Raw genomic sequence first — 27,547 nt, forward strand, 5'->3', positions numbered from 1 at the left:
TCTTTAGATCTCCATCTTCCTAAATTTCTTTCTTGTAGAGGTCAGTATTCAATAAGGTATAGGGGGACAAAACTGTGGAATAATTTTAATCATTTGGCAAAAAAATGTACATCTGTAAAACATTATAAAAGATGTTTAAAAGATCATCTGATGAATGTATTGTGAATATATATATTTTTTTTTGTTACATGTTTAAATTGTGATATTTTTTTTTTGTTTTGTTTGTTTGTTTTGATGTTATATTTGTTATAATAGATTTTGATATCATTTAGGTAGAGGCATTTTTTAAGCCCATGTTAGGTTTTTGCCTCTACCTGCACTATTTTGTTTATTGCTATTTCCAGTTTGTGTTTATTGTTTTTATTGGTGCAAATAAATAAATAAATAAATAAATAAATAAATAAATGTCTGGGATAAATGGCTGAAGATGAAGCTGTTTTCTCATTGGTTTCTTTTGCAGCATTGAACCTAGCATTCTTAGACTACGCTAGAACTAGAACTGATCCAATCAGGGTTATTATCACAACAATGGAAACACAATATATAGAAATAAAAATAAAAATATAATAAATGCATTAGCTTGTATTCTTCACTGTACAACATAATTACACTGTTTTAAAATGTACTGACCAGTATCGGCATATTCAGGTTATCCCTGTCAAAGGTGAGAAAAGTATCTCCATTCATTACTCTGTAGGTAGAAGTATAGATACTAGAGGTTAAAATACTTCTGTAGAAGTTGAAGTATCAACTCAAGCTTTTTACTCTTTAAGTAAAAGTTCTGGTTTCAAAACTGCTTAAAGTATAAAGTTAATGTAATGTAAGGGGTTAAATAATAAAGCCATTAAGAACAAAAGCTTAGGCCGCGCCCACATCGTCCTATAGCGCACAAAAAACTATTTTTTTTTATAAGCTATAATGACTTTATTGTGCTATTAAAATGTTAATGTTGATAATATAATTTGGGATTTTGCACTAGGCTGTTCCCTGTTTTAGCTGCATATATTCTCATTGTAAATGAATGTATTTTAGTAGAATGTAAATACATTAAAGAAGCTTAGTTTGTCTGGAGTTTTTTTCTGTAGCATAAAACCCATAAAGCTATAAAAACTGTGCTACTTTATTTCACCTACTGATTTCAAAAGACTAAAAGACATTTTTCTCTCTTTAAAGCTCTTAACAGATATGTTCTATTACATGAAATAAAGTTAACAATTAAAAAGGTTAAAAAGAAGAGAGGAGAATTAGCTCTGGAGAGTGTCTTCCGTGTTTATCAGATTGCTTCTAAGTGACTGAAATTAATGGGGTTTTATGGAGGATTTAAGCTATAAGTCTGAGTTCATAAGTGTTTTAGAATAATTAAAATAAAGACAGAACTATATCACATGATTCAGCACTGCAGAAACATTTTCTAAAGCTTTTAAACTCCAGTTATAAACCTTTTAAACTCCAGTTATAAACCTTTTAAACTCCAGTTAGCTCTCTAACCACTCAGCACACATTAGCATCAATGCTAACTAGCTCCTCTCTTCTCTAGAACCTGTTTGATGTAGAAAAATTTACATTTAAAGGTAAACTTTCTTTGCTGTTTTAGTAAAATGAATCATTTTTCTTTGAAAAATCAGAAGAATATTCAAAACAAGTAGTAAGACTCTATTATAACTTTGAGTTTTTAAAGTAGTTGAGGCTAATACTAATGCTAATAATGATGAAGGAGGGGGCATGTTTGTTTACTTTGTGATCCTGTGCTGCACTGATATAGATTTACACCCACAGTGATAATAAACGTATAGAATAAGTAATATAATAAACTCAGGTAATTAGAAGAACAGTAATTAGAAGAAGAGGAGAATTTAGCTTCAACAACAGAGTTTTAAACAGACACAACACAGAAATATGGGGGTCTTGAGGAGCTCCATTTAAACAGAACAGCTTCACCTTAAACAGAAGAGGAGCTGGTAAATTAGCTAGTTAAATTATTAATAAATATTTACAGCTCCTCTTTATCTCAGTGTTTTATTATATACATAAGAAATGAGTAAAATGGTTCTGTTTATACAGCCAGAGCCGTATAGAGAGAGAGAGAGAGTCGCTTCAGCTCCGTTTACTCCAATCTTCACTTTTTAACAGCAATGGCGACTCGTGGAGCTTCTCAATAGTTCCTGTAATTTAGCGACTAAAACTAGCAGCCCCACAGAACTGCAGCAGAGTACAGCGTTAGTGCTGCACTTTTACAGGATAAAACCATTTAACAACCTGATTTAATACTGTCAGCACACCTGAATCTAATTCACATGTAGAGTACAGCATGATCCCCACTAAATTACCATCGTTAAGATCGTTAACAGAACAGATTAGGGTTAATTAGACAGAGCTAGATAAATAATCCTGTCTGTGTTTGTAGGTTTTGTATTCTTGTTACTGAATGTAACTACTCCATTAATTTTAAGATAAGACTATTCATTCTGAATAAATAAATAATATCATAAGGTCTGAATTTATGGAACTTATTTATATGAAGAAATGTATAGAGAATGTATAAATAAGGCAAACAAAACAAGACAAAACAAAAACTATACACACTTATGGATTAATCATTTTTACTAACCCTTTGTTTTTTTATTCTGTTTTTATTTTATATTACATTTTATTGTTAATGACTGTTTACAATGTTGAGTTTGTCACTGCACATATTTCACATTTCTCAGTTTGAAAAGTTAAAATTATAAAGACTTCTCATGAAATAAATGTGTTGTTGTTAGTAAGTCAGAATCTGATTTTAAAACATCCCCAAACCCCCACCAGTGTAATTATATCAGTGTGGAGATAGTGGTAAAAGTTGGACCCCCCCCCATATGTTTATTTTATGCATTTGATTCATAAACAGCAGTTTGATTCTTTGTTTCTGCACTTTAAACCATCAGTTACATTTTGTATGTAGTGGCACTTTTGCGCCAGTAGATGGCAGTGTGTGTAGTGAGTAGAGAGTGGATGTAGACCAAAAAGGAGAGTGGTAGAAGGAGAGCTCCGTGTGTAATGTGTAGAAGGGAGAATGAGTCAATAAAAACTGCCTGAGAAATGACTGGAAATCCCTCTTCTTCTTGAGAAGTGCAACAAAATTTGGTAGCAGAGGATGGTTCAGCGTGCTGTGGACGGTGGTGAGTCTGTGGAGGAAATTTGAGCATAAAGGGCACAATGGAGGAGCTGGAGCAGCTACAGGACAAGCTAAGTGAAGTTTTGGTGCAGCTACGGCATGACCAGCTACAGGAGGTGTGCTCTGAGGCTAAGGTGGAAACTGTAAAGCCATCTAAAAAGCATACGCTGATACGATTAATAAGTGAGGAGGTTGAGGATGTTATTGAAAAGGAAGAAGAGGAAGTAGCCCGCACGTTTTTGCTAAGGCTAATAGTGAAAGCTAAAGAGGCTAGACAAAGCCAGCAGCAGTCACCGATGGTGGAAGTTAGCACAAGTCAGGATGTAGAGGCACTGGCCAACTTGCAGAGACAGTATGCAGCTCTTCAACAAAGTTTCAAAGACTCAACTAAAAAGCTTGAAGAGGAGATTGCTAAACTAACAACCAAAGTGCCAGGCCAGCCACAAGCCAATGCTACAGTGACACCAAATTGGGTTACCCCGCCGCCAGAAGTGACTATTAAGAGAGAATTCAGAATAAATGGTCAAATTGGGGAAAGGGGACAGCGAGATAAGTTGTCTTTTTCCAACCTCATTCACCAGATTGACATGGGTTTAAAGAAAAATCATAGTGAATCTGAAATTATTGAGGCTGTGGTCAGAGCAGTGAGTCCAGGCCTAAGTCTGCGTGATATGTTGGAGATCAAGTCGGACCTCACCCTGTCACAACTGCGCACAATCTTACGTGGACATTACAAGGAGGACAGTTCGACTGACCTGTACAATCGCCTCATAAATATCACCCAGGACAGCAATGAGTCACCACAGAACTTTCTGTTCAGGGCCATTGAGTTAAAAGAACGACTCCTGGTGGCATCCAGAGAGCCAGGTTCTGAGGAGCAGTACAGCTCTGAACTTATCCAAAGAAAGTTTCTGAGGGCGGTGGAGACAGGACTCCTTAGCGATGGTGTGAAATATCAACTGAAGAAATTCTTGGATGATCCCACCGTCACTGATGATGTGCTTATAGCAAAAATAAACGCAGCAGCCAGTCTTGAGTGGGAACGGCATCAGAAGTTAAAAAAACAGACAAAGGAACCCAAAATCAGGGAACTCCAGGTCGAAGCCCAGTCAGTCCCTAAGCCAACAGTGGGTGCGGTAGGGGGTCAAGAACATCCAGCTACAAAAGGCAAAACAACTAAAACCCCAACCACAGTTAATCAAGTTGAATCGGAGTTGCTGGATGTTGTCACACAATTAAAAAGTGAAATGGAGGAGATAAAGAAAGTGATCCGGGAGTCACCTAGGGCCTTCTACAACCCACGAGCAAGCAGAAGGCGGGGCTGCCGGAACTGTCGGGAAGACGAAAAAGGTGAGCAGTGTGACCACTGTTTCCGATGTGGGTTGAGTGGTCACTTGTCTCGTGAATGCCGGACAGGAAGACGGCCAGGTAAAGGAAATGGACAGGTGGACATGGCCGCCAGTACTGTCAGCACCACAAGTCTAGCACCACCTACAGACACCAAATCCAAAGAGGGGCAGTGTCAAGACATGTACAAATTAATCACCGACAGTATCCAACGGTTAGAGGAAAAACTAACCGCTCAGACTGATTTGACCTCCCAGGGAAGAGAGACAGTCAGTGTTAGTCTCCTGTCCCCTACACGCAGCGCACAGTTGCTCAGTCTAATTGGAAAAAAATACATCATTAATTGCTTTCTGAATGATGTAGAGACAAAGGCATTATGGGACACAGGGTCACAGGTATGTCTCATTAACGAAAATTGGAGACAGGAGAACATTCCATACACCACTGTCAGAAATCTAGCTGAGTTGGTAGGAACAGACGTACTGGATGGTAGAGCCGTCAATCAGACACAGATTCCATTCTCAGGGTGGGTGGAGGTGACCTTCAGGCTGCCTACCGATAGGTCCCAACCCATAGAACTCCTCGTCCCAGTGTTATTGGTGAATGGGGATGGGGTGGCGGATCAGCCTATCATTGGGTTCAACGTGATTGAACAGGTCCTTAAGATGGGTATTGAACCCCCTTATGCCATTAGTGAGGCAGTGAGTGCCGCTTTCTCTTTTGATTGTCAGAAAACAGAGGTTTTTCTGAAAGTTATGCAGAGCCGAGATGATGTGCTGGGGGAAGGCTGTGTTAAAGCAGGCCGTGAGACATTGACTATCCCAGCTGGACAAACAAAAGCCGTGAAGTGTAGTGTTAGAGCAGTCACACTCCCAGACATTGAGGGGGTATTATTTGAGCCAAGCCCACGTACCCAGCTACCTGACGGGTTACAAATCAGAAGTGGAGTGGTATCACTGAAAAGTGGAGGTCGTTCTATGGTCACCATTCGAGTAATGAACAGTACTACACGTGACATCCAGTTACCAGCCAGAACCATCCTTGGGGAAACACAGAGAGTTAAGACCATCTATCCCGCAGATCTAAGACCTGCTAATGGCAGCCAAGGAGACATCTCTAGTTTGAACAGTATAGACCAGGAAAAAATAACAATTGGGGAGAAAAGTGGTAAATTGGAGGACAGTTGGGAGCCCCCAGTTCCTCTTGACCACCTCCCTCCAATGCAACGAGAGAAAGTGAAACAGCTCCTAAAAGAGGAAAAACAAGTTTTTGCTCGTGATGAATATGACGTCGGGAACATTCCAACTCTCAAACTAAAAATCAGACTGAATGACCCCACTCCTGTTAAAAAAACATACATCTCAGTCCCTCGGCCACTCCATAAAGAGGTAAAGGAATATTTGGAGGACTTGTTAAATAGGGGCTGGATCGCAAAGTCCAAGTCGTCATACTCCAGTCCCATTGTCTGTGTGCGGAAAAAGGATGGAGGCCTGCGGCTGTGCTGCGATTATCGAGAGTTGAATAGGAAGTCAATCCCAGATCGACACCCAATACCCCGCATTCAAGATATGCTGAACAGTCTGAAAGGGAGCGCCTGGTTTTCAGTACTCGACCAGGGTAAGGCATATCACCAGGGCTTCCTGGAAGAGTCCAGCCGTCCCCTAACGGCATTTATTACACCCTGGGGCCTATTTGAATGGGTGAGGATTCCTTTCGGCCTGTCCTCATCACCGGCAGTGTTCCAGAGGTCAATGGAGGAGTGTTTGTGGGGGTTGAGGGATGACATTTGTCTGCCTTACCTCGATGATAATCTTGTGCATTCACAGACGTTCGAGGACCACCTTCATCACTTGAGAGAAGTTCTGCGCCGCTACCACAACCACGGGGTGAAGTTGACTCCCAGGAAATGTGAGTTATTCAAGAATCAGGTGCGTTTCCTGGGAAAATTAGTCACCCAAGAAGGTTACACTATGGACCCCGCTGACATTGCCCCAGTGCAGGCTCTAAAACAGCAAAAGCCGTCCACTGTTGGCGAGTTAAGGAAGTTGCTAGGATTCATCTCCTATTACCGCAGCTACATTCCAAACTTTTCACAGATAGCAAAGCCCCTCTATGACCTGTTGGCCAATGACAATAAAGGAAAAGAGAAACAGAAACAAACACAACAGAAAAAAAAGAAAACAAGGGAAGGAGGCCAACTCTCATCCTCCCATGGAATCATGTGGTTGGCAGAGCACCAGCTTGTCCTTACCCAGCTCATTGACTTTCTCTCACAGCCCCCGGTGTTAGGTTATCCTGATTTTGAAGAGCCTTTTATAATGCACTGTGATGCTTCACAGGAGGGGCGTGGAGCGGTCCTATATCAGCGACAACAGGGAAAGTTGGTGGTTATTGCGTATGGCTCCAGAACACTGTCCAACCCTGAAAAGAATTACCACCTCCACTCAGGCAAGTTAGAGTTTCTTGCCCTGAAGTGGGCCATATGTGAGAGGTTTCGGGACTATCTATACTACTCCCCAACATTTACTGTCTATACTGACAACAACCCTCTGACATATGTGCTCACCACAGCTAAGTTGAACGCAACAACACAGAGGTGGGTGGCTGAATTGGGCGACTTTCAGTTTGTGATTAAGTACCGCCCGGGAAGAGCCAATAGGGATGCGGATGGCCTCTCGCGTATGCCTCTAGATATGGAGGAGTACATGACCAACTGTACCCAGGATGTACTTCCTGAAGTCATGCACAGTGTGACCCAGTTAGTCACTGTAAAGTCCCAGAAGGATGAGCCGTGGCTTTGCCCAGTGATCATGAATACCCTCATTGAGGAGGCGGGTCGGGAAGTCAGTTCGGTGGCAGAGATACCAAAAACAGTCCTTCAAGAAGCTCAAGAAGAGGACGCAGTAATAGGAGAGGTGCTCCATTATGTGAGATCCAAACAATGGCCTAAAGGGGGAAAACGGCTCAGCAGCAAAATTGTAACACTGGGCAGGGAGAGACATAAATTGCACATTGGGGCTGATGGACTGCTGTACCGGAAAACAACCAAACGAAACCAATTGCTCTTGCCTCAAAAGTTCCACAAATTGGTCTATAAAGAGCTGCATGAAGAGATGGGCCATTTGGGTGTGGAGAGAGTGATGCATCTGATAAGGGACCGGTTTTATTGGCCGCATATGCAGAGAGATGTGGAGCACTATTTCACTCGGGTGTGTAGCTGTTTGAAAAATAAACGTCCTAACAGGCCGACCAGGGCACCTCTCACTAATATCATTACCACCTACCCGTTCGAACTAGTGTCCATCGACTTCTTGCACCTTGAAAGATGTAAAGGGGGATATGAGTATATTTTGGTAGTGATGGACCACTTTACACGCTTCGCCCAGGCTTACCCGTGTCGCAACAAAGCTGCCCACACTGCTGCACAGAAAATATTTGGTGACTTTGTCCTGCGATTTGGATTCCCCACCCGCCTCCATCATGACCAGGGTAGAGAATTCCAGAATAAGCTGTTTGAAAAGCTTCAGGAGTACAGTGGTGTTAAAGGGTCCCACACAACACCGTACCACCCACAAGGGAATGGTCAGGTGGAACGATTTAATCGTACCCTATTGTCAATGCTCAGAAATTTACCGGAAGCTGCAAAGGCAGACTGGAAGTCATCCCTGGCAAAGGTGGTCCACTCATACAACTGCACACGCAGTGAAGCAACAGGGTTTGCACCCTATTTTCTGCTATTTGGCCGTAGTCCAAAGCTCCCCATCGATCTTATGTTTGGCCTCAAAACAAGAGAACAGAGTACATCCCACAGAGACTATGCTGAAAGGTGGAGGGCCAACATGACAGAAGCATATAAACTGGCTTCTCGAACAGCCTACAAAGAGGGCTTGAGAGGTAAAGTGCTCTATGACAAAAAAATCTATGGTGCTGAGTTGCTTCCTGGATCACGAGTTCTAGTCAGAAACTTAACCGAAAAGGGTGGACCAGGGAAGCTAAGATCATTCTGGGAGGATCGGGTCTATGTGGTGGCCCAAAGAAAGCACCCAGACGTTCCAGTGTATGAGATAAAGCCGGAATCAGGAAAGGGCCGTGTTCGAATCATGCACAGAAACCTGCTGTTGCCGTGTGATTTTCTCCCAGTGGAACCAGTGGAGCATTCTCGGAGAGGGCCTACACAGGAAAAACACAGACGAAAAGAACGGATTGTGGACACCCAAAACAGCACAGCAGATGAAGATGAAGAGGATTGGAGGGCTATCGTGGGACTACAAGCTGGGAAGGACCTACCACAGGACATTCGACTGAGGGCTGATGCACCTGAGTTTTATCCAGATGGGGACCAAGCCCAGGTTGAGGAAGAGTCTGCTGAGTCGACATCCAGTGAGGAGGAGGATCCTGTCCAGGTCACAGTTAAAAAGTATCCTTTGAGAACAAGAAGGCCGAGAATGATACTTACATATGACCAGTTAGGTCAGCCCACTACATCACATGTTTAAGCGCAAGGGTAGGGGTTAAATAGTGTTGGTAACATAGGAAAACAAGTAGTTCAGCTTATTGTATTCATTAGTTTGGTTCTTGTAACAGGTTGTTAGAGTTGATAGGTAACACGAGATTGTATATAAAAAAAAAAAGGGGAAGATGTCCAGTAGGTGTGTTAGGCACATTCATTACATATTGGTCTGTCTAGTAGGTGTTGGCTATATGGAGTACCTTACTCTCACAAAAGATGCAGATCCCCACAATGTGGATGGAGCAGTTGATTGTCATCGTGCACAAAGGCATCTTCTGCAGACATATGGCATGGAAGGAGGAGATACATGCTGTACTGTGGATTATATCCAGTTTTGCATTTTAATGGACTGACAAGACCTGTGATTCCTCTTTAGCTATAGCCTACTAACATGTTCTGCATAGGTACCAAATATGTACAGGCACACAATGTTTTCAGTTGCATAATGTCGGGTCGACATTACATTTTTGTGGGGAGAGTGTGGAGACAGTGGTAAAAGTTGGACCCCCCCCATATGTTTATTTTATGCATTTGATTCATAAACAGCAGTTTGATTCTTTGTTTCTGCACTTTAAACCATCAGTTACATTTTGTATGTAGTGGCACTTTTGCGCCAGTAGATGGCAGTGTGTGTAGTGAGTAGAGAGTGGATGTAGACCAAAAAGGAGAGTGGTAGAAGGAGAGCTCCGTGTGTAATGTGTAGAAGGGAGAATGAGTCAATAAAAACTGCCTGAGAAATGACTGGAAATCCCTCTTCTTCTTGAGAAGTGCAACATCAGTTAACATTATGATATGAATGCTTTTGACTGCAATACGATAGTCAAAACTCAAAGCTCATAAAAAAATAAGTTTTTACATTTAAACAAAGCTTATCAATGGAATTACATGTACAGAAAGGATTTCTAAATAAATATTGTAAATTACTGCATTCTTTAGCTGCTAATGACTAAAACTGCAGTTCTGTCTCAGTGTTTAAATTGCTGATATTAACTTTCTGGAACTATTGGAGCTCGTCATGGGTCTCGAGAACACCAAGCATTTAGGACTTCCGCTGTAGCGACTCTCTCTCTATACGGCTCTGACACTAGCTAGCTAACTGACTATATTATATAAAAGAGAGAGCGAGAAGGAGAGAGAAAGTGAGAGAGAAATTAGGCTAAATAGCAGAACATAAGCTGGTTATAAACTGACACACAGCAGAGGAGCTGAGGAGCTCAGTTCCCCAGAACCTGCAGAGCTTCAAACACAGCTGCAGAGAACGGCTTCACTTCAGCTTCAACTGGAACCAAACTGGACAGATAAGTGAATCTATCTGACTGACTTTAGTAAAGAGCAGTGGAGCTTCTGTGTTAGATGGAGTTTTACTGTCTAGTAGCCTCTGTGCTAGCTAACGCTAACAGGCTAGCTAACGCTAACAGACTAGCTAACGCTAACAGGCTCAAGTAACGTTACGTAGATACTGCTAAAATGCAAGCTAACGCTAACCGGCAAGCTAATGCTAACAGACTAGCTAACGCTAACAGGCTCAAGTAACATTACGTAGATACTGCTAAAATGCAAGCTAACGCTAACTGGCAAGCTAACGCTAAGCAACTAGCTAATGCTAACCAGCTAGCTAATGCTAACCGTTTGCTTTGGCTCAGTTAACTCAGTTAACCTACAGGAGAGAAACTCCTATTTATGATTTAAACTATAGAACAGTGTGTGCTGAAGCCAAACGCTCAATACAGCCAAACAATTAAACAGTGGGGAAATCCCAGCTCCCTAACTAGTAAATATAGCCTTCGTATTTATATTACATTATGTGTTCATCTCGTAAATATAATATACTGCATGTTTTGAAGGCATTATTAATTGGGACTCGATAAAATGCAGAATGTAAGTTTTTATTATTTACAAAAAAAAAGCTAGCTAACCTTTCTAACTCCTTCATTGATTTCACTGATTGAGTAAATACTGCAGTAATAAGAAGCTCTAAATATCAGTTAATTGGTTAAGTTACCCACTGTTGTTACCGGATTCAGCGTTTTACCGGGCCCATTATTAGTGTGGGTGTCGTACTGAATCAGGTGTAAATGATAGAGATTATTAAATGTGTGTCTTTGTGCTAAAATGTGTGTGTACTGTGTAAATAAAAAGTTATTAGGTTGGTGTGGGCTATTGTAATGCAGGTGTCATGTGTGACCGCTGTAATGAGTAAATGGCAAATTCTGTAGTTAGGAACTTTACTTACATTACTTGTATTATTTATTATTATTACAGATGACAGCCACACTCCCCTGGATATCTTTAAAATTTACTTTTCAGAGCTCTGGCAGGAAGGAATAACCTGGACAATTTACACTGGAAAGAACTACTTTCCCACAGACCAGATTCTCTTATTACTCTGTAATGTCACTGACTGACTGAGGTAAGATAAAATTGTTGTAGTTTTATGTGTCAGGATTTTACCCATATTCTGTGTGTGTTTTAAATAATCTGTAAAAGAGTTTTCATTGCCTCTTTTTTTCTTACACTGCACACTTTCCAAAGGTAAAAGTGTCTCAAACATTCATTGTTTGAGCCATTAGAATTCAAGTGAGGTTTAGAGTACTAAAACTTTTTAAATAGTGTAATTCCAGATAGCTTAACTGTGTAATCATTATTATTGTGAATACATGGGGAGAGTACAAGCTAAAAATCAGTTGTGACGAAATATTGGCTTTAAATATCGGTCATCTGCCACTTGTGATCTTTAAATATCGGCATCGTCATCGGCAATTAAAAAAAAACAATAAAGGTAGGTCACTAGTCTATACGTTCCTCTATATACACACAGCACTAAGGAGTGGTTCAGAGGGAGCCGTGCCGTGAGTGGCTGTGCGGGGGGTGTGTGATGAGATGTTGGGAATTTTAAAGAAAAGCGTAAATCAGATTGATTCACACAACATATCATTTAAAATGTCGTAAGTTCTTTGAGTCTACTGATTTTCACGATTCTAGCTAAAAACTGTGATCTGCAGAGCCTTTCTATTTTTTTGTCCAAAACTTTTAAATGGATTCCTATGGGGAAAATGTTTAGCTGAAAAATGCCCGCTGTAAGAAAACCGTACGAAGTATTGTTCCAAAAAGCACAAGCAACGTAATTCAGTGGTTGTAACATGAAAGCAGTAGGAGGAGAAGCATATAGAAAAACGCAAATAGAATAATAATAATAAGATTTTTTCCAAGCCAACTTAATAATTCTCAATCACAGTGGATATAAGTTGCCTAGCTGGTGAACTATCTCTGTTTTGTGTGTGAAAGCTGGTTAGCTATGCTAGTGTAAATAGCTGTAAATAAGATTAAATAGGCTGTTGGAATGCTAGGTTAGCATATCTAGCTACTTTATGATCAGTGTTCACAGCAGTAGCTACTTCAGACTGCATTTACTTTAAATACAATACGACCAGAAACCATTTAATATGAACTGCTAATACTACTACTACTACTACTACTACTACTACACACACACAGACACAGAGTGAGTTGACCGCAGTGTTTTAAAGGAACTGGGAGCTGAATGATCAGGGAGGTCAGTCAGATCTGGATTATAAGATATTAAACATATTAAACTATATAAATCAGTTTAGAATGTTGTGTTATATTTTTAAAAAACTATATTTTACTACTTAGTAATAATCTCAACTGAAGGGCTGTATTATTTATAATAACATAAATATCAGATCAGTATTGTCTAAAACTCAGCAATAAGAGTCTCTTAGTAGCTGAACAGATTTTAGTCCTGTCTCTGTTTCTCTTTCTTTAATGCTCAGGACCCCACAGGACTGCAGTAACACTGATTAGCATGGTGGTGGTGTATGAGGTGTTAGTGGGTGTTGTGCTGGTACGAGTGGATCAGACACAGCAGTGCTGCTGGAGTTTTTAAACACACTCCTGCAGCTCTGAAAGGCTTTGTTAATGAGCTGATTATTTGGGTGTTTGAGAGGTTCAAGCTGCCAATGTTGGGTTATTGAACAACTTTGTTTAGTCCAAATTCCATCTGATTGTTGTGTCTTATCTTGTCTACTCTTCTGAATATTCGGTGCAATTACACATTCTCACCAGAGAGGTCTCCAAATCCCCAAATCTCACAAACGTGCAGTCTGTCTCTTTAAGTGAGAGTGAAAGTAAAATCTGATCATTTCCTGGATTACCTGCAGGGTGTGTGAGTGTGTGAATCGGTGTGTCATGTCTGGATCTACAGTTTTGTCATTAAAGTAAGTTTTCCTGAGTCTCTACAATAATTCCTGTTTGAGTCCTACAGTGTAAGCATTGTTTTCTTGGCTAATAAGTAGAATTACAGAATAGTTCTGTTCACTTCTCTCCAACAGAGAACCAGGAAACAAAATCTTCACACTGTAAAATGGCAGAAGCCAATGTTTCACTGGCTCAGGGTGAGTTCAGCTGTTCAGTTTGTCTGGATCTCCTGAAGAATCCAGTGACTATTAACTGTGGACACAGTTTCTGTATGGTGTGTATTAATAAGTGCTGGGATGAGGAGGATCAGAAGGAGATCTACAGCTGCCCTCACTGCAGACACACCTTCACCTCAAGACCTGTCGTGAGTAAAAACACCATGCTGGCTGAGGTGGTGGAGAAACTGAAGAAGACGAGACTCCAGGCTGCTCCTCCTGATCACTCTTCTGCTGATCCTGAAGATGTGGAGTGTGATTCCTGTACTGGGAGAAAATACAAAGCCGTCCAGTCCTGCCTGGTGTGTCTGGCCTCTTTCTGTGAAGCTCACCTCCAGCCTCACTACCAATCTCCAGCCTTTAAGAAGCACAAGCTGGTCATAGCCTCCAGACGACTCCAGGAGCAGATCTGCTCTCAGCACGATAAACTGCTGGAGGTTTACTGTCGCACCGACCAGCAGTGTATCTGCATGCTGTGTACCATGGATGACCATAGAGGACATGATACAGTGTCACTTAAAGCAGAAAGATCTGAGAAACAGGTCAGTGTGTAAATGGAGTAGCTGCTCCAGATTATAGGACCTAATACCTTCACCTGTCCCATGACATGGCATTTTAATTTTTAATTAATGTGTTTTGTTGGTTGGTTTATTTGCAAACACAGAGGAAATACAAGGAGAGAATCCAGGAGAGAGAGAAGGAGCTTCAGGAGTTAATAGAAGCTGTGGAGACTCACAAGGTGATTTTTTAAATAAGTAGAAGAATAAAGATCTGATTTTTCCCATTAAGTGTAATTATTTAATTACTTAACTAAAGGTGTCCTCATTTTTAAAATGTCATTTAAAGTCACATTGTATTTTAATTTTAGTCATCAATTATCAAAATTAAATAATATTTACAGCTTCATGAAGTTTGGATTTACACAATATTTATGTCACGCCTTATTCTGTGAGATTATTGGCTGGTTGCAAATAAAAACTCTGACTACTGATAAACTCTGATGTTCCTCAGTAATCAGATTATGAAGTGCATGTAAATCCACTTATTGATGTGAATGAACTGCTCCTAACATTCTCCTCTCTCTGTGATTCCACTACCAGCGCTCTGCTCAGACAGCAGTGGAGGACAGTGAGAAGATCTTCACTGAGATGATCCTCTCCATTGAGAGAAGACGCTCTGAGGTGAGGCAGATGATCAGAGATCAGGAGAAAGCTGCAGTGAGTCGAGCTGAAGAACGTCTGAAGAGACTGGAGCAGGAGATCACAGAGCTGAAGAGGAGAGATGCTGATCTGGAGAAGCTTTCATTCACAGAGGATCACATCCATTTCCTCCAGGTAACAGACTCTGTTTTTCTCCCCAAATGCAAAGTTTATTTTAGACTGTTTACACCAACTTTTTAATGTGATCTATATCTGATATTAGTCTGAACAGTTCATAAACTGAAGCTCATGCACTAAAGAGCAGAGCTTCACATGAAGGTTCGGTTTCACCAGTGACTGAAAGCTGATCTTAACAGAGAATGAGTTCCAGCTCACTGTAAAAAAGGGCATGTTGTTTGGCCACGCCCTCCTCTTTAATGTCTGTCCTTTATCTTTTTTGTTTAAACAATTTTAAGTTTTTTTATTTTACTTAGTGCTGCAGCAGCGCCATCTATTGGCTGTGTTCAGCAATTTGATTGGATATATCTTTAAAGAGAGAGCGGTTGTGATGTGTACTATTTAATTCAGTATGAACAGAGACATCAGTCCAAATGTTTATGGGGTCTGTTATCTCTCTATCACACCAATGAATCCCTCATTAACTGCTGTCGCCATTTTCCCTTATGCTCAATGTAAGTTTTGACGTAAATGAATTCTGATCGGTCTTGGATATTGGATATGTATCAGATTTCAATAACACAGATTTTTTATTTCCTTTCACACTGTCTCATATATAATTAATCTGAATCATGAATGACTAATAAGATCAGATTGAGGCCAGATTTTACCTGGTTTAATTCAATATAAATATAATTTAGAAATTGTTGAAGGTGTTATGTGTTTGTGTTTTTCTACATGTAGAGTTTTCAGACTCTCTCAGCTCCTCCTGGATCTTCAGCATCACTTGCTTTTACTCTCAGTCCTCTCAACACTTTTGAATTTGTTATGAAGTCTGTTTCTCAGCTGAGAGGAAAACTAGACGAATTCTGGAAAGAGGAATTTGAGAAGACATCAGCTGCAGGTATATTAAATAAAAATTAAATAAAGTAAATATATGAAATGATAAGTCCATAAATAGTCATTCTGCACTCAGTACCTCATAATGACAAAGTAAAAACAATTTAGGATTTTTTAAAAAGTAAAAGAGTGTGAAGAGTTTCAGAATGCACTGTAGGTTCTTCTCTAAATCCTGATGAAGTGGTCAGTAGTTTCTGGACTGAAGTGGTTGAGACTGTATATAAGGTGTGACTTTATTGTGATTGAAAGTCCAGGTAGGGTAGATTAAGACTCTACATCTACATGGAGAGAAAATCCAGTATTAGATTATTTTAATGTTGTAGTAAATGTACAGAGGGAACAGAAGCTCAGTGATACTGTGTAGTAACTGTGTACATTTTCCTGTAGTGAAGAAAGTGCAGATCATTCTTCCTCCTGAACCCAAAAGCAGAGAAGAGTTTCTGGAGTGTAAGTCCAGCCCTTTCTCTCTCTCTCTCTCTCTCTCACTTTCTCTAACCCTTTAATTCTCACAGACTCTCAGAAATAACACCACAATGTACAAATACACAAAGTTTAATCTGACATTTATATGTCTATATTAAATAATTAACTGTTATATTTCAACTGCTTACGTATAAACGTTTTAAAAAAACACCAACATTCCTCATGAACTTTGATTTTGTGATAATGGCCTATCATAGTTTTGTATTTATTTAGATAAAACACAACATTTGTGTTTTATGATAAAAACAATGAACATTTTACTACAAATCTGCAATTATTATACAACTCAATCGATTCTCTGTATAATGGATTAAAAAATTAGTATATTTTCCGAATTAGCGACTGTACTGAATCTCTGTGCAATAGTGAGCACTTGTATCCAGGCTGTTTCAGAGGCAAAGTGAACATGGAAAATTTTAAAATGCCCCAATCAAACACCAAACAACAAAGAACAGTAATTTTGAAGTGCATCTACAAGCACAAACAAAAACGTTCAGAAATGTATTGTTTTCTGAGATTTGTGACTAAACTGCAAATCACTTTCACCAATCTTTCCCCAAATATAGTCTCTGATCATCTTCTTTATTTATACTGATAAACTTCTTTATTTATACTGTAAAGTTCTACACAATTCTGGACAGTTCTGAAAACTTCTTGATAGTTCTCACAGTTCCAGAAGCTTCTGGAAGTCTTTAGTATACTCAGCACTTTATATTTCACAAATATTCAAAAAAAAAAAAAAATCAGTTTCAGATATGATTGTGCCACCACTAAAGCAAAACCTATATTTTGTATATTCTATTTTTATTGTATTCTTTTATTTTATCTTATTTTATCTATATATCTATTTTAATAACAGCTCTTGGGTGTAAACTGGATCATGAGATCACAATTTCGTTCCACCTCATGTACCACATGTGATGCGAATGACAATAAAATCTTCTTGAATCCTTGAAATTTTCTGGGGAATAAAAACCTTTTTTATTTTTTAAAGAATTAGGAAAACACACTTAACACCTGAGAACAAAAATATACATAAAATTGTTATGTTGTGTAATTGAATAATAATGAGAATAAATCTTTCTTTAACATAATCAAACACTTTTCATAGATACTTCCAGTATGTTCTCTGGTTATTTCAGTTTTAGGGGCTGTTTTTAGATCATTTTCTAAAAGCTGATGGGTTTTCTCTCTCTTTCAGATTCCTGTCAGCTCACACTGGATCCAAACACAGCCCATAAACTCCTCCTCCTGTCTGAGAGGAACACAGTGGTGACCTGCAGCAACACAGTCCAGCCATATCCTGACCATCCAGACAGATTTGATGTATGGGCTCAGGTTCTGTGTAGAGAGAGTGTGAGTGGACGCTGCTACTGGGAGGTTGAGAGGAGAGGAGATGAATGGGTTGATATAGCAGTGTCTTATAAAAGCGTCTCCAGGAAGGGAACAGGCTGGGAGTGTGTGTTTGGATTTAATGATCAGTCTTGGAGATTGTTCTGTGATTCCTCCAGATACACATTCAGATACAATAACAGAGATACTGTAATCTCCGGAGTGCCCGTCTCCTCTAGAATAGGAGTGTATGTGGATCACAGGGCAGGAACTCTGTCCTTCTACAGCATCTCTGATACCATGACCCTCATCCACAGAGTCCAGACCACCTTCACTCAGCCGCTCTACGCTGGGTTTGGGTTAAACATCGACTCATCAGTAAATCTTTTACTTTCAGCAAAATAGATGAACATGCAGAACAAAGGGAAGAGCTGGATGAGATCAGATAAGAACTGCAGAATCTAGACTGTAGAGCTGATCAAATAAAGTTATAATAGTGCTGGGAGATATTGTTAATATAAATAATCATAATTCTGAACGGTAATTACGTCTGTCCCAGATTAGAACTGCAGGTACATTTCCTGTATGGAAAGATTTATTCAGATTTAGCGTTAAATACTTTAAACTGTTTATATTATTAACAGAGCTCACAGTAACAGAGTTCATATTTGAAACTTCATATTACAGAATTTTATTAATTTTTAACACATTATCATTTATTATAAACTGAATGAAAGATCACAATAAACTGTTTACATTTTTTATTATTATTATACTGTTGTTTTATCCTCAACATTTTTATATTTAAACAAAGAGAGAGGAAATCTGTGTGTTAATGCTTTAACTTTAATTTTACAATTAATGTAATATCAAAAGGAAAGAACAAATTATACACAACATATTGTAAAATATAATAGAAAATATACATTTAACTTACTGTACACTACACACATTAACTTACACTATGAAACAGTTTTACAATATTGCATTGTTGCTTAAATTTAATATATTTATCATCGCTGTCACATAAAAACGTTATATCTCTAAAGTATCAACTTTACATTTCTGTTTGCCCTTTCATCAGGAAATATTGACACAGTATGAAGATAAAGTATGAACATAAGATACAGTAAACATAAGGTTTTTGTGTTACAGCAGTTTTAAACTAATTAATCTAATATATGTGATTCTATGTTGAGTAAATTTATTTGAGCATTTTATCATTTAACTCTACACAGTTCTCTGTATTAACTTGATTTTATTTGTAATGTACTCAGATTGTATTCCTGTAATCTTGTAATGTTGTGGGGTATATCTTATAAATAATAAAGTGGAAGCTGAAAGCTCAGAACAGAGGATCTAATTTGTCTAATTATTACTATTAGTTCTGGTTTTCAGAGCACTAGGAGCAGATGTCTGGGATAAATGGCTGAAGATGAAGCTGTTTTCTCATTGGTTTATTTTGCAGCATTGAACCTAGAATTCTTAGACTACACTAGAACTAGAACAGATCCAATCAGGTTTATTATCACAACAATGGAAACACAATATATAGAAATAAAAATAAAAATTTAATAAATACATTAACTTTAACTCTTCACTGTACAACATAATTACACTGTTTTAAAATGTACTGACCAGTATCGGCGTATATAGATTTTTGATTAATCAACATCACTAAACTAATCCCTGTCAAAGGTGAGAAAAGTATCTCCATTCATTACTCTGTAGGTAGAAGTATAGATACTAGAGTTTAAAATACTTCAGTAGAAGTTGAAGTATCAACTCAAGCTTTTTACTCTTTAAGTAAAAGTATAAAAGTACTGGTTTAAAGCCATTAAGAACAAAAGCATAGGCCACGCCCACAGAGTCCTATAGTGCAGTGTTTCTCAACCAGGGTGCCGTCTGGCTTCATCGGGGGGGGCCGTCAAAATATTGCGCATCACCTGCATATTTCCTTTCCAGAGTCAGCTCGTGTCGGGGTGTGTCCCAATTCACAGGCAGCATACTCTGGAGGATGCGACCCACAGAGATAGGCGGTGTATTACTGCGCAGCTGTGACGCAATCTGTCTTCGAATACAGCCTACGAAGGATGCGGCCCCTAAATTGGGACACACTGTAAAGTTTTTTCCCCCCCACGCGATGCACTGCGAGAGTAGTGTGAAGCGCTCAAGCTCGCATGGAACGTTTTTTTTTAAAAGAAGACTGCAGGTTCAGATAACTCTGAATCGGAGCCATTAACTTCTTCATCCAGTGGTAGTTCAGCAGTGAGTGTAGCAGAGTATTTCACTCGTTTGAAAAGTCTGCAGGTTTCGCGCTAATTGTAAATAACCCCCCCACCCCCCCTTCTCACCTGAAATAAAATATTCCGCCAGCAACTCTCCTCGTTCTCACCTGAAGTATTGCGCCCCCCCTTTTTGAACTGGGGTGCCTTGAGATTTTGCATACTTTTAAAGGGTGTCGTGATAGAAAAAAGGTTGAAAAACGCTGCTATAGTGCACTACACCCCCCCCCCCCCCCCCTCCTTTTCCCAAAAACGCATTTTTTTATAAGCTATAATGACTATATTGTGCTATTAAAATGTTAATGTTGAAAATATAATTTGGGATTTTGCACTAGGGTGTTCCCTGTTTCAGCTGCATCTATGCTGATTGTAAATGAATGTATTTTAGTAGAATGTAAATATATTAAAGAAGTTTAGTTTGTCTGGAGTTTTTTTCTGTAGCATAAAACCTGCTGCACTGTTTCACTAAAAACTGGACTTTGCAATAGGATCTGGCTGCAGAGCTCCACTGTGACCCACCTCACGCGTGGGGACGGAAATGACGTGGTATGTGTATGGAGGACAAAAAATGACATAAGTATAAATAAATAAATGTGCATACAAATAAACAAATAAACATACACATAAATAATTGTATAGCTAAATAAATACATTACTAAATCAGTTTTTATTTATTGATTGATTGATGTATTTCTACATTTATTTATTTATATATTTCTGCATTTATTTATTTATTTCAACATTTGCCAGCTTATGTCCCTTTTTTGACCTCATTTAATAACAGTAATTATCAGACTGGCTCCAGTGGCTGGATCACCTGTCAGGTACCAAGAGTTTTTACTGAACTGAGAAAATCTGCTTTTAGCTACAGAGCAGCACCAGCGAGCTGGAATTCACTACAGGAAACGCTGAAGCTCAGCTCACTAGATCACTGAATCCTTTTGATATTAGTTTCTAATCACCATCAGAAAGCCTGATATTGTTTTAAATAAGTTTTTTTATTAGTTTTACTTTTTCTTATTATCATTTTTTTTTACTTAATTTAATTTGTTTAAATTTATTTGATCATTTCTTATCATTTTTCTTTACTTTTACTATTAGTTTTTATACTTAATTGTTGATTGTTTATTTTATTCTGTGAGGAATGACCCAGGCAGGGAGACGGGGAGGCGGACACAAGTGCAGGTAGGGATGAAACAAATAATTTAATAAATATATATATATATATATATATATATATATAAATAACAAAGATAAACAAATAACAAAGAACACGTAATAATAAAGTAAACCAAAATAAACGAGAGGAACTAGTGAACATAAACTAAACAAACAAGAAGTACTAAATATATATATATATACAAACAGGGAGTAAATAAACAAAGAAACAAACAAAGCTAAGAACATAAACAAGGAATAAACAAGAAACTAGAAACTATCAAAAATAACCAAGAAATAACCAAAACTAAACAGGGCAGGGATATAAATATATACAAGGAATATACTAGAAACAAAACACTAAGCAGAGGACTGGGAAACGAGGAAATAAACAAGAAACTAGAAAACATACACAAGAGATAAACTGAGGTAAACACGGGCAATGACTAGAGCTATGAAACACGGAAGAACACGGAGAGACAAAACAACAGGGGAAGGTGCAAAGACCGACGGAGACAAAGTGGTAGACGAGGGCTATATAAGGAAACAGGAAACACTATAATTAGAAACACCTGGGGCAGGGGCGGAGCTACAAATGAGAAACACATGGAAAAGTACTGAGACACAGGGGCACAGGTCACGTGGGACACACACAGAGACATGAGACAGGGCTAAGACATGACAGAAGCCTCCCCCTAAACGCGCAGCTCCCGAGGCGCGTAAAAACGAACCCCGGGGGCTGGCGGCGGGGAGAGGCCGGGGAAAACAAGAGACGAAACCGGGGACTGAAACGGAGACAGGACAGAGGACAGAGACTGGACGGGAGACTGAACGGGGAACTTGACAGGAGACGGAGACTGGACAGAAGACGGAGACAGAACAGGACACTGGACAGGGGACGGAGACTGGACAGGGAACTGGACGAAGGGTTGGACAGGTGACGGGACCGAAGACTGGACACTAGACTGGACAGGGGACGGAGACAGGACAGGAGACTGGACGAAGGGTTGGACAGGTGACGGGACCAAAGACTGGACACTAGACTGGACAGGGGACGGAGACTGGACGGGACCTGACATAGGAACAGGGACGAGAACATCAACAGGGACAGAAACAAACACGGTGACTGGGACAGGAACGGAGAAACCACCAGGGACAGGAACTGGAACAAACACAGACACGGGGACCAAGACAGGGAGAGACACAGGGACCAAAAACATGGGTGGGTGCCCAGGACTGGCAAAAGTCTGTGGGGAAGTCCAAGGAGCCAGCCTGGGCACAGTTCTGGAGTGAAAGTCCGGGGGCCTCTGTGCCTGCCTGGGTCCATGGGCCCTGGGGCCAAACAAAGTTCTGGGAGCAGGAACCAGCGGCGCGGCGACACTGGCAGCGGGAGCTGGTGCTGGCGGCGCGGCGACTCTGGCAGCGGGAGCTGGTGCTGGCGGCGCGGCGACTCTGGCAGCGGGAGCTGGTGCTGGCGGCGCGGCGACTCTGGCAGCGGGAGCTGGTGCTGGCGGCGCGGCGACTCTGGCGGCGCGGCGACTCTGGCAGCGGGAGCTGGTGCTGGCGGCGCGGCGACTCTGGCAGCGGGAGCTGGTGCTGGCGGCGCGGCGACTCTGGCAGCGGGAGCTGGTGCTGGCGCTTGAACAGCTGGAGCAGACACGGAGGCTTGAACAGCTGGAGCAGACACGGAGGCTTGAACAGCTGGAGCAGACACGGAGGCTTGAACAGCTGGAGCAGACACGGAGGCTTGAACAGCTGGAGCAGACACGGAGGCTTGAACAGCTGGAGCAGACACAGAGGCTTGAACAGCTTCAGCAGAGACGGAGGCTGGAGCAGCTTCAGCAGAGATGGAGGCTTGAGCAGCTTCTGCAGAGACGGAGGCTGGAGCAGCTTCTGCAGACACGGAGGCTTGAACAGCTTCTGCAGACACGGAGGCTTGTGCAGCACGCACGTCAGCATGTGCAGAGTCTGAGACGGCAGGAGTCCGGGGGCGTGGCTCAGCAGCCGAAGACACCTCGGAGATGGGCGTGGCCGGCGAGAGAATTTCGGAGCTGGGTGTGTGCAGATCCAGCGGAGCAGCAGCAGGGCTTGAGACAGCGGGTGGAACAAAAACCCGGACTGGATCTGCAGCCTCGCCGGTAAAGTCCATTGCAAGCAGCGCGGGGCCGCCGGTAGAAACCGGCGCGGGAAACGACTCTAAAATAGTCCCGGAGCACGGATGGGTTGCCGCGGAGATAGTCCCAGAGAGCGGCTGGATCGCAGCGGCGGAATCCAGCTCTGCAGCCGCCATGAAAGCCAGCTCCTCAGCCTGAGGTGCTGGCGCTGCAGCTGTGGGGCTTGAGAGTGCGGTTGCCGCAAAATCCCGGACTGGATTTGTACTCTCTCCGGCTGAGTCAAGCGCGGGGAAAGTCTCTGCTCGCGGCTGGCTCGCTGGGTAGGAGGTCCTGTAGCGCGGCTCGGCTGCTACCGCGGAAATCACGGGGCACGGTTCGGCAGCTACCGCAAGGAGCACGGGGCGAGGTTCGGCTGCTACCGCGGGGATCTCGGGGCGCGGTTTCACAGCCGTCACAGAAGTCACGGAGCGTGGCTTAGCCGCTGAAGACGCTAGCTTGAGAGGCGCCGGGGATGCTAGCGCCTTAGCCACTGGAGAAGCTAGCTCTGGAAGCGCCAGTGAGGACAGAGTCTTGGCCGCCGGAGGAGCTAGCTTTGGAGGCGCCGGGACGGAGCGCGCCTTGGGAGGCGGACGGACGGGAGTCGGCGTCTGGAGAACCGGTGCTGCTGTAGTTCTCCCCGGGGTGGATGCCGCTTCCTCCAGGAACCAGGGTGGACACGTGTGCTGGAGGCAGAACAGCCCCTGGAGGCAGCGGCAGACGAGCTGGTGTAGGGAGAAAGTCCTCCTCCTCCTCAGAGCTGCTGGGAGCGCACCCGAGAAAGCCTCGGGTACTCGGAGGCACCGAGGCTCATAACACCAACCCTCATCGCCCCCCCAAGAAAATCCTCCCCAGAAAAGGGGTCTTTTTCCGGCTGGTGGGACCCCTTAGAGCGCCTACCCCGAGGCCTGCGGCGTCCTTGAGGCCTCGAGGTGTCCTGCGCCGGGGTCCCGCAAGGAGCACGGCGAATCGCCATCCTGGTGCCAGTCCACGCAGAACCTGCTGTGTCCATGTTTTGGTCGGTCTTTATGTCAGGAATGACCCAGGCAGGGAGACGGGGAGGCGGACACAAGTGCAGGTAGGGATGAAACGAATAATTTAATAAATATATATATATATAAATAACAAAGATAAACAAATAACAAAGAACACGTAATAATAAAGTAAACCAAAATAAACGAGAGGAACTAGTGAACATAAACTAAACAAACAAGAAGTACTAAATATATATATATATACAAACAGGGAGTAAATAAACAAAGAAACAAACAAAGCTAAGAACATAAACAAGGAATAAACAAGAAACTAGAAACTATCAAAAATAACCAAGAAATAACCAAAACTAAACAGGGCAGGGATATAAATATATACAAGGAATATACTAGAAACAAAACACTAAGCAGAGGACTGGGAAACGAGGAAATAAACAAGAAACTAGAAAACATACACAAGAGATAAACTGAGGTAAACACGGGCAATGACTAGAGCTATGAAACACGGAAGAACACGGAGAGACAAAACAACAGGGGAAGGTGCAAAGACCGACGGAGACAAAGTGGTAGACGAGGGCTATATAAGGAAACAGGAAACACTATAAGCTGCGGTCCAATCTGAAGGGAGCTGCCCAACTAGGCAGCATTTTCAGGCAGCATAGGCGCGCTCCCGAGAAAAGGACTGTCCCATTCGGAAGGTGGCATGTGCTGCCTACCTGGGCAGCTGCCTTATTTTACCCCGATTCTGAAGGCAGCGTGAGATGTATCCTTCACGGCGAAGGCAATCCCATGATGCATTTCACCAGCTCAGAGTTCCAGCGCTCAGATTTAAAAACATGGCGGACGGAGCCGGCACTGCGAGGGAGTTTCTGTACAAATGTAAGTAAATTCCTCCTGTATTTCCACTCACCGCTGCGTGGGTTTATCAAACTAGCATATTTTAGACTGTTTTAAGTTGTTTTCCATCGTTGTTTTCGCCTGTACTTCATTTAATGTAAGACCTGACCGGCGGAAGCTACCGTTAGCTTATCGCGCTAATTTACCGGGTAAGCTAACACGCATCTAGCCGACTTACAGAGTACCAAACGCGGCTGCAGCGCTGAGGAAACCCCCGCTAGGAAACAAAGACACCCTGGCCGTCCAGTGTAAAAAGTTTTAACTGTTTTAAGTCACTGTTACGTATAACTAAGTGATTTACTGTGTAAATAGTGTAACACTGTAGAATAACCTGTAATTCAGTGATTTAATGTGTAAATAGTTTAATTGTTAGAGGGAATAACTAGAGTTACCTGTAACTGAGTGATTTACTGTGTAAATAGTGTAATTATGAGCGTGTTCTCCATAAACCGCTGTTACTAATTCAGATTTATTTTTTCCACAGGGATGAACGTGGGCCGGGGAAGGTGAACTCTGGTCAGACCGGCTGGAGGCAGCGTTAGCTCCCTTTATGAATATATATATTTTTTCTTTGAATGTAATAAAGTTTTCTCTCTTAACATTATTATTTTTGCTTACTGTGTGTTTATTGTCACTATGCTTATTGTAGTATCACATCTCAACTAGTGGGTATGGGTAAATAAAAAAAAAAATAAAGTTTATGAATCATGTGTTTTATGCAACTAAAAGATAAAGATATAATAAAAATTAGCTGACTGTGTATGAATGTACTATTGTGTGAAACGTAGCTTAGTTTGATAATTTAGCTCTGGCTCATACAAAATATTTATTATATTATGGTTTCATTACTCATGCATTTCTACAAAGCATCTAATCAAAAATAAAATAAATGCATACATAAAACTGACCATACTCTGAGAATGAAGTGAGGAAAGGTGTATAATTAAAGTAAATCATGAATATTTAAATATCTGTAATATTTGGATGAGTAAAAGAGAAATAGCTGCCGCTGCATTGAGATTTATCCCGAGGTAAGTGATCATTAACTTTAGTTATTTATAAACAAGCTCACGGGCACAGCGCGCTAGACGTGATGACGTATGCTGACTCCAGAGCGTGTCCCGAACGCGCTGCCTTATAAGATCCCTTATGGGTGAAAATGCTGCCGAACGAGGATGCTGCCTTTGAAGGCAATGACTACCTAGGCAGCTCCCTTCAGATTGGACCGCAGCTTATAATTAGAAACACCTGGGGCAGGGGCGGAGCTACAAATGAGAAACACATGGAAAAGTACTGAGACACAGGGGCACAGGTCACGTGGGACACACACAGAGACATGAGACAGGGCTAAGACATGACATATTCGTCATTTATTATTATTTTATCTACTGTTTTATTCCTTATTATTTAAAAATTCTTATTAAATGTTTTCAATACCTTTAAACTGTAAATGCTCGACAACGTCACCCTCAATTTATTCCCGAGTCATTTATTTCCACATTTCTTAATTTCTTCATGTATTTATTTATTTATTTCCACATTTTTTAATTTATTTATTTTCACATTTCATTTCTTCATGTATTTATTTATTTATTTATTTCCACATTTCTTCATTCATTTATTTCTGTATTTGTGCATTTGTAAGTTAACCTTAACGGTTGCTTTTTTCTGATTTACCAGTTGACCAATCCTGCTTTAGAGCCAGGATAGGACCACCTACCTAATTAACATACAAATGCAGAATAAAGAAGTAAATAAAGAAATGTAAAAAAAAATACATCAAGAAATGTTTAAATAAATATATAAATGATGTTAAAATAAATAAATGAATAAATAATTTATTTAATAATAAATAATTATATATATATATATATATATATATATATATATATATATATATATATATATATATATATAGAAACAGACCCAAATAAATGTATATGTGCATTTATTTATTTACACTTATGTCATTTTTGTCCTCCATAGAGCTACAGTTGTTTTACATTGAAAAATAGTCATGATGACTTGGCCTGTTTATGTTTTTAAATCCATAAGCTTTACTTACCAGGGTAGACAGCTGAAGCTTTAGCTTTACCTCAGTTTAGTATAAAGACAATACAAGAAATTCTACGTGAAATTTATAGTGAAGTCATCCAAACTATGCAGTAAATAAAAGTAAAATTTTACTCATAATAAATTATATATGTTCTTCAGTCATGTAAGAGTTTTTTTATAAAGTTGTAATATTTGTACACATACAGAATAAAAAATATATATTATATTAATAAATAATTTATTTATAAAAAAATGTGGGCGTGTGCTCTGTGGGCGTGGCCACAGTGACGTCACTCCAAAATCCAAAGTCTTCCTGGGTAGGATACTCTGGTGTATCCTAAACTGGGAGAAACTTAAAGGGGTGGGTGTGAGATGAAGAAATGAGAACACGATGCATATACTGTATTAAAATATGGAATTATATTTATTAAATATAATGCAAATAGTTTGATTATACACCAACCATCCATAATATTATGACCACTTCCTTATTTCCACACCCATTTCCAGTTTTTCAGCTGGTATGAGCTGGTAT

At 40.7% G+C, this 27,547-nt stretch overlaps 1 protein-coding gene and 1 long non-coding RNA gene across 2 annotated transcripts; both read left to right on the forward strand.

Annotated features, from left to right (window-relative positions):
* Positions 1–13,369: 13,369 nt before the first annotated feature.
* LOC125803815 (tripartite motif-containing protein 16-like) lies at positions 13,370–18,818 on the forward strand. The gene is made up of 6 exons (XM_049482109.1): positions 13,370–13,986; positions 14,109–14,183; positions 14,545–14,778; positions 15,505–15,664; positions 16,048–16,107; positions 17,345–18,818. Exons 1-6 carry the CDS (start codon positions 13,396–13,398, stop codon positions 17,878–17,880), a joined length of 1,656 nt encoding a protein of 551 aa, XP_049338066.1. The 5' UTR covers positions 13,370–13,395; the 3' UTR covers positions 17,881–18,818.
* Positions 18,819–24,667: 5,849 nt separating this feature from the next.
* Positions 24,668–25,561, forward strand: LOC125803839 (uncharacterized). Its single transcript, XR_007440181.1, has 2 exons — positions 24,668–24,939; positions 25,442–25,561. It is a non-coding gene; the product is annotated as an uncharacterized LOC125803839 (long non-coding RNA).
* Positions 25,562–27,547: the final 1,986 nt, after the last annotated feature.

Source organism: Astyanax mexicanus, chromosome 8, assembly GCF_023375975.1.
Source record: "Astyanax mexicanus isolate ESR-SI-001 chromosome 8, AstMex3_surface, whole genome shotgun sequence".
Taxonomy (NCBI): domain Eukaryota; kingdom Metazoa; phylum Chordata; class Actinopteri; order Characiformes; family Acestrorhamphidae; genus Astyanax; species Astyanax mexicanus.

Excerpts from the sequence above, each read along its gene's own strand:
- LOC125803815 (XM_049482109.1), top strand. The coding sequence starts at position 13,396 with ATGGCAGAAGCCAATGTTTCACTGGCTCAGGGTGAGTTCAGCTGTTCA. Across the intron at positions 14,779-15,504 it reads ATCACATCCATTTCCTCCAG|AGTTTTCAGACTCTCTCAGC; the intron begins GTAACAGACTCT and ends TTCTACATGTAG. Across the intron at positions 15,665-16,047 it reads TGAGAAGACATCAGCTGCAG|TGAAGAAAGTGCAGATCATT; the intron begins GTATATTAAATA and ends ATTTTCCTGTAG.